At 43.4% G+C, this 7,926-nt stretch overlaps 1 protein-coding gene across 1 annotated transcript in view; it reads left to right on the top strand.

The window, feature by feature from the left end:
• Nucleotides 1-6,850, top strand: part of BNIP3 (BCL2/adenovirus E1B 19kDa interacting protein 3) — an 8,233-nt gene extending 1,383 nt beyond the window's left edge. Inside the window, exons 2-6 of the mRNA XM_009892741.1 lie at nucleotides 829-1,012; nucleotides 2,096-2,180; nucleotides 4,780-4,886; nucleotides 4,994-5,143; nucleotides 6,799-6,850. Of these exons, the coding sequence (XP_009891043.1) occupies nucleotides 829-1,012; nucleotides 2,096-2,180; nucleotides 4,780-4,886; nucleotides 4,994-5,143; nucleotides 6,799-6,850 (578 nt within the window). The remainder of the gene's footprint in view (nucleotides 1-828; nucleotides 1,013-2,095; nucleotides 2,181-4,779; nucleotides 4,887-4,993; nucleotides 5,144-6,798) is intronic.
• The last annotated feature ends 1,076 nt before the right edge of the window (nucleotides 6,851-7,926 follow it).

Here is a 7,926-nt window from a genome sequence, read left to right on the forward strand (position 1 = left end):
TGCCTTAGACATCCTTTCTGCTGTGCTCACCAGTATTTGGGCAGTTCACCTGCCCACTTTCTCTTGTACTTACTGGTTTTTTATTTCCTGTAAACTGCTCTAGGATGGGCACAATACATCTCTCTGCGTCTGCTCTTGTTCACACGCATAAACATGTTACGTAGGTAAATTCCTCTGACATTTATATAATGCAAATACTATCTGTCCCTTGAGCTGATTTATAAATGAGACGACAGATACAGATCCTTTTGTGCATTGGTTGCTCCTCGCTCAGAAGAGAGTTGTTATTCAGCACACTCTTAAAAAAACAAAGCAACATGTGACTGTCCGTGTTAAATATACTGCGAGTAGCAAACACATGATCTGGTCGTTGCCTCATATCCTCTATTGCTTAACAGTAACACCTAAAAATGCTTACTGAAAAAAGGCTAAACAAAACACAGTTTTTGGATTCTTGAGCCTAAAATAGTTTGAATAAATGAGTAAATAAACTGGCAGAGAAAGTCCTTGCGATTATTTTATTTGGCTACCACCTATGTTGAACAATAAAAATTAAACCTACCCCGAAATAAGATCTTCAGCTGCAGAAAGAGACACAACGTACTGACCAGCTTCTTCTCGGTTCTGTGAGACTTTCCAGCTCACTAACAAAAGCGCCCCCGCGTTCTGGCATTTCATCGTGTTTATTAGCCGAGATGCCAGTGCTGGTACTTCTGTGTGCCATACTGTAACGTCACGCTGGGGAGGGTCAGCAGTCTCATATTTTACACGCCTTTTGTGCAAAACCACTTGGTTTACTCTGGTTCTGTTTTCAATTGTGCCAAACAGGTTCCTGGGTAGAGCTCCACTTCAGCAGTAATGGGAATGGCAGCGGAAACACTGCCACTCCGACCGGCCAAGAACAAGTACCAGCCTCGATTTCCATTCACAATGGCGACATGGAGAAAATACTCCTGGATGCTCAGCATGAGTCTGGAAGAAGCAGTTCAAGAGAAAGTTCGCATTGCGACAGGTAAACAAAATGCTTTATTGCAAGCAAAGATCATGATTACACAAAGTCATTTTTATGCCTACAAGGCAAAGAAATGCTTACAGAGGTGCGTGTATACACATATGCATGTGCGTATACACACATGCAGAGAGGAAGAGAAAAATTCATATTTAAAAGATTGGTATTTAAATGTTAGAGTAATGCTTGGGTAGAAGCCTGTCCTGAAACCAGAAAGAAGTTACAGGGGAGAGGACTCTAGAAGACTTCTCGCATCTCGTGACGATGCCAGCTTGGGGTTGTGGTGTATCCTGATAAGCCCAGCAGCAGCAGCTGAACTTCCCACGGGTGTGCTGCTTCTTTTGGTAAATAAACCACTCTGGAGCCGTCTGTGGCTGTCATTCTAAAGGATCAGCCCTTGGGCAAGCGGTGTCAGTGAAGCTCCTAAGAGCATATAGTGCTACTGACAGCGCTGCCTGGAATGGGAATGTCAGAGAAAGGTGATAAAAAGAAACTTGTGTTTTGTAATGAGGTATGTCAGTTACTAGTTCTTAGGTAGCTGCTCAAGAATTGTCCTGTATCTAGTTTACAGAACATAACAGATTCCTAGGGGTATAACACAACGAGACAGCTTACATCTGATGCAAGTTGTCAGTCAGTGTCATCAATTAATTTATTTCATTTTGATGGGCTGTGGAGTCTGCAGCCTGAAGTTTAACAGCGGGATGCAGAACTTCCTAGTCTTATCTGCCTGGTCTGACTTCAAACCAAACCCCGCTTCTATTCATCATCTGCTGCCCGTTGTTGTTTAGTAAGTAACATGGGCCACATCATGCAGCCTCTCATCATATCTCTGCACTGCTGCAAAACAGCTCTGTGCAGCAAGCTTCTTGGCAGATTGTTAGAAAACCAAAGATTAATTGAATGCGATGGCTGGATTAAATCACCCATTGACAGATTAATCTCTTAAATTATGGGCAAGGCACCATAGCTCTTCAGGAGGACCGTGCATACAAGCTTCATTGACCAGCTTTTAGTTTGTACCATAAACAAAATCATAAAAAATTTAATGAGTTCTTTCTTACTTGCACTTCTCTCTTTATCAAGCCCTCCTCGTTCCCAGACACCTCAGGACAGTCACAGAGCTTTGGAAATAGAGAGTCACAGCAGCGGAGAAAAGAATAGCTTTCAGGTAAAAATCTCATCTTGTTTTGGGAGAAAGAATTTCTTACTCTTATTGTTTGAAAACCAGTATTAGGAAATAAAAGGTGAAACTGCTAATGTAGAGACTTAAATAACTTAGTAAATTAGAATAATCTTTGCAGAATCCGACTTTCTGTGTTTGTATCTGACTTGCGTATACTTTTTTTTTTAAAATCTGTAACCTCAGATTTTTCAAAAGGATTTAAGTACCCTAATCGGTTGTCTTTTAAAATGGCTGGGTTCTCAAATGCCTCTTCCCAGCCACAAGTTGAAAAGGCCAACCTTCACATCCTACAGGTAGCTTTTAGGAAAGAGGGTAATGCAGAAGATAACCCTAGTCTAGAATTCGAGAGAGCGGGAGTCAGCACCTTGCTAAGCCTCCAACTTCTGGTGATCCTGAGATGTGTGGGCATTATTCTTCCCTACTCAATGGGTTGATTGTGATGTAAGTCTAACAGATTGTGAGACAACTGGGTTTTGGATTAAGATGTATAGGAAACGCATCAAAAGGGTAGATGGATGCATGGTTGTGGAGGTGAGCGTTAATGTTCTGTGGACAACTTGCCATGCAGGAGTTTCCTCTTCCACCTTTGCCTGTCAGCTTGGCATGTTTCGTGCATTCCCCCCCAGTGAAATCTTATTTAAATGCACTACCACTGGTGCATTATGAAATTAAAACCTGAATTTCGCAGCAGCAAGAACTTCTAGAGTCACTTAAATGTGATGGCCAATAACATACATTTTCAAAACACTGCCATAGCTTTATGGTTCCAGTTCATTTGACAACTAGTACTTAACATTTCTACATGCTGTTTGACAAACTCACTGTTATGTCTTATTTCATTTTGTACGTTTGTTTACAAAGAAAATCAGCAAATACATTTGAGAAAATAGTGGGGAAAAAGGATACTCTGTATTAACCATGTATATATAGCTTATTGCATGATGACAGGCTAAAATATTAAGTCTTCGCTATAATTAGATACCACTGTAATTAGATATGAGAAGAATTGCTTACAAAACATTTTGAAGAGTGAAGTATCAAAAGTATTTAAGTGAATTTCTCTGCTCTTCCAAAGACTTGCTCTATTGTCATGGGTACATCACTTTCCCTGCACTGTCTATGTACAAAGAGATACTATTTTCTTGTTAGATTGAAATACACTCCGTACCTGTGACCAGTTCCTACAGGGTTAGCAGTTAGCAATTAGAAATCAAGATTATATTTCGCTTGGAGCCTCTGCATGAAAAGAAATAGCCATGTTTGATAAACTGGCAAAAGTTACCAGCACTAACAGCTACTTGCGCTCCCATGTGCAATGTTATTTCTTTAATTCTAGTGAGACCTTGGGACCCTTACATTTTACTTTAAAAACCCATTTCTTCCCTCACCTCCCTTTTTCAATTACTATTGTTTACCACCTGTAGCTGAGTGCGCACTGGGTTTTCTCACCTTGGGGTCTCCTTGATTCCTTGGCTGTCTGTATTAGTTCGCGGATTATCTGTTTCTACCCGGTGTTATGAACTTCTTAAAACAAAGTCTGCGTTTGCTGTTTGCACAGTATTTAACCTTCTGGGCTTTCACCATCATGCAGTTTCTAAATTGCACAGCTGTACCAATAATACAGAGATTTAATCAGTTCTCAAAATTACACTCAATGTGCTTTGTCCCACTGCCTCTTCCTTTATCTGAAACTCTCCCATCATCTCCACAACTCCTGCGGGAATCTAGCTGAACGCATTGCCATGTTTAGGTTAGCTAAATACGTTACTGGAAATTATTATTTCTATTTTGTGTTTCCAGAAAACCCTTCATATGTTTAAAGATCATTAGTTAAACTTGGAGAATAATCAAAAGTTAGAAAATGGTCAGAATTATTGCCTGGGCACCTTTATTTCCATTCTGAAGTGTGTGCGTATATAGCTATTTTCATTCTATGATCGGATACTATTTTTAGCAAAAGACGTGGCTCCGACTATATTCTTATTTAGCATTTGTGCTGTAACTCACTTGAAAACAGAGCTGCTGTTTGGGGGGGGGGGCACGCGCTTCTGCACAGATGTGTGCAGATAGGTCTGGGCTCCCTTCACCTGTATTCCCAATCCTGCCCCCAAAGCCGGGAGCTTTACAAGCCTAGAATTAGTTTCACTTGGCTTGTGTGAGCTTGCCCGAGGATCTTCAGGTGAGCGTGACCTCCAGCCAGCTCTGGATGCAGGCAAAAAGTTTCTTCTGCCAAGTGCCATCAGACGCGTGAGCTGGAGATCTTTTCGGATCCTGTACGTAAGGGTCAGACGCAGGCGCCGGCACTTGGTCTCCAGGGCAGCCTTTGCTGAAGCAAACGGGGGATGTGGATATGGGCTATGGTCACATCCCGCTCCGAAGACGGATCTCTCCTCGCCCTGCCTATAGCTGTTCCTAGGATCTGGATACTTCAGCACAAGTGACACGGAGAGTCCACAGTGGGAAGAGACGGGCGAGGGAGCTCAAGAGGCAGCCTGGCATGTGCAGAGCAGGAGCTTTGTTTTGCAGTTCGAGCTTCCTACCTGTCATGGGTGAAGCACTGTTTGATAACAGCTCTTTGTTTCAGTCTGAAGAAGATTTTCTTGAAAGGAGGAAAGAAGTAGAACGGCTCCTGAAGAAGAATGCAGATTGGATATGGGATTGGTCCAGCAGGCCGGAGAACATCCCACCCAAGTGAGTGCTGTCAGTGGTTCTGGGTGAACTCCGATGCGGCTTTTGCTTCCGCGAGTCTAAACACGTATCCATTAATGCTGTGACTGTGTTTTCTTCCTCAAAACCAGGGAATTCCTTTTTAAACATCCCAGGCGCACAGCTACTCTCAGCATGAGAAATACCAGTGTAATGAAGAAAGGGGGGATATTCTCCGCAGAATTTTTGAAGGTTTTTCTTCCATCTCTGCTGCTTTCTCATCTGCTTGCCATTGGACTAGGGTGAGTTTCAATTTAAAAAAAAAAAAATATTTTTTTTTTTAAGCCTGTTTTGTCTGAGGCCCAATTCTGACTCCCAATTCCCTCTGTGTCTGAAAGATGAGTATTACACTTCCTGAGTGACTGTGTCCCCCTTCTGTGGGGAAGTGCTTTCTACTTGTCAGCTTGTGGTACTGCTGAACGTATCCAGTTTTCCTTTTCTGCTTTCCTCACTAGTTGAGAATTTTTCAAAATAATTAAGGGGCAGTGAAATTAGTAGTGTTATGTATATGGACTGTAATTGTACATGTGCAATGCTTTGTTCCATGAGAGAGATGAGTTTTAATCTCGCTAGAAATCACAAAGGAGAAAAGTACTGTCTAACGTATTTTAAAATTCCCCTCACAGCTGGGAGGGACAGGGACACCAAACAAAACAGGAATGGGTTTCTCTAGGTGACTGAGGGGTTAGATGATCCTCCTTTAGAAACAGCTACAGGACACAGACGGAAGGGAAGAGCTGAGATGCCTTCTGGTGAGGATCGAGTTTGCCTGTGCCCGGGTGCGGCAGGTCCTGTGGCAGCAGCGCAGGACGCTGAGAGCGCGGACGCCTGCGGCCGCTCTCCCCTCGGAGTACGCTGCCGCACGGGGCTCAGGGGAGGCCACACGAGTTGTGGGGTGACGCCTGTTTTCCAAGGAACCTGCCGTTAGCTCCAGTCCTGCTCTTTCTCTGCTCGCTGCCTTGCATAAATCCTGAACCTTACGAAGGCTCCGAAGCCGAGAGCGAGGGGGAGAGGGGGACTCTGCGCAGCCGCAGTAACTGCCAGGAGGGACAGCCCGAATCTTGTGTGGTCCCTGCGGTATGCATCGTTCTGGGGGGAGGAGGGCACAGGTTATCTTCCTGTACACAAATCAGTATCTCGGCTGTGTAATACTGGAAAAGTAACATGAAACTAATCCAACTCCTTCCAAAATTAAAATGAGGAACTGCACAGATAGAATAAAAGCAGCGGGGATTTTCCTTTCAAAATAAACATGTTTGGTGATGCAAGTACTTCCTTCGTGGTCACTTCCACCACTGCTGCAAACTTGTTTCATTCCAGTTCCAGAATGAGTGAGTAACAGTCACATCTTCGGAAAGTGCTTAACGTAGTTTCAGCAGAACAGTTACACTTCAAAATAATAATTTCTTTAAGCTACAAGAAGTACATGAATAGCAGAGGCAGCGCAGGGCAGCTGGGAGAGTGTACCAAGCTGGGAAATAGCGACCAGAGAAAGAGTAAGAAGTACATGAAGGTGACAGTAAAATGAGTGTGTTACAAACTGCAGAGGTACTTAGCAAATGGGAAAACTTAAGATAGCAAAAGGAAAAAGGTAATAAACCATCTGAGTTGGAGCCCTCCCGAAGCAGTGTGTCCCTGTTAACCCCGTGCTTGTCTCCGACTCTCACATTCCTGAGACCAAACGGCGTACGCGGAGTCGCTCACCCGTGGCGTCGAGGGAGGTTTGTTACAGGGGACGCACAGAGTCACCGGCAGCTGAAAACCGCCCTTTATAGTGGTCACTTGATTTGCCTGCTTAATTTTAGCTGGCGCTGCTGCTCCTGCTGGAAATGACATCGCTGGTAACCTGACGAGGAACGCAGCGCTCGCTGACCCAGTGTGTGTTCTTGGTCCTCAGGATTTACATTGGAAGGCGCCTTACGACCACGGCTTCCAGCAGTACCTTCTAGAGGCACCTGGGACGTAGAAACGTAGGTTCAAAGCAAAGAAGATATTCGTCTGGGAATAGAGGAGGTGGACAGCAGAGGTCTGTGCTGGCGATGGCTCCGTGATCAGGGGGTACTCGTTCTGTAAATGTGTTCCGGGCTCAGTAAGGAGGGGAAGAGAGACACTACAGCTGCTGTATCATATATAGTCTTCTGGATCAATTCGTAGAGCATGTTTCAGACGCAGCAACACCTGTTGTATTGCTTTGTAGTGAAGTATCTTTGAAAATTAAAAGAACTTGATGTTCAAAAGCAATCCTAGCTTTAATGTAGGACTGTGATTCAGCTAGGTGTTCGGCTAAACTGCTCTTTCTTTACACTTCATAGATGTGAATACGCGTCACTGCTGCTGTAATCATGACAGTAAGGGATTAGCCCAAAACGATGTGTGGCCTTATGTATCGTATGCGGGAATTCAGAGAAGCTTTTGCCTGACTTGAGGCAGGTTCTTAGATTGTGCGTGGCGCTCCTTCTCTGGTGTGAGCTGTGCAGTGCAGAGAGCCGCAGTGAGCTGGAAGGAATCAGCGTGCGGGTGAAACCCATCCGGTTGTACTAGTTCAGAGTGTGATGCACAACAGCCTGAATTAAAACGTGGACTTCAGTGCCTAAGAAATAGCTGCTTTTGCAAAGGCATTTATTTAATTCCCCAATTATTCGAAGCTCCTTCTCTTGTATCTACGTGCAGACTATTGCTTCTCAGTCTTTTTATCTGTAAAATTATAAATTTGCATCTTCTATTTGCCTCATCCTTGTATAGATTTAAGAAAGGGTTGCTTGCTTATTTGTTTTTACTAATGGAATGCCTTTTCCTTCAGTGATTTTATCTTATTTAATGAGAAAGAAAAAAAGTTTGCCAAAATATTATGTTTTATATATTTAAATAAAAAGGTTCCTCATGGATTTGGAGTTTTCTCATTCCTTTTTCTCTACTGATTGTTGATAGCGGCTGACAAGGCTCTTTGTCTTTCAACAAGAGTTTCACACTGTTTACTTGCGTAACTAAGAAATAAGTAAGAAGTTTCTGTAGAAAGCAACATCAG

The sequence above is a fragment of the Charadrius vociferus genome, unplaced genomic scaffold (assembly GCF_000708025.1).
Source record: "Charadrius vociferus isolate BGI_N301 unplaced genomic scaffold, ASM70802v2 scaffold38, whole genome shotgun sequence".
In the NCBI taxonomy this organism is placed as follows: Eukaryota; Metazoa; Chordata; class Aves; order Charadriiformes; family Charadriidae; genus Charadrius; species Charadrius vociferus.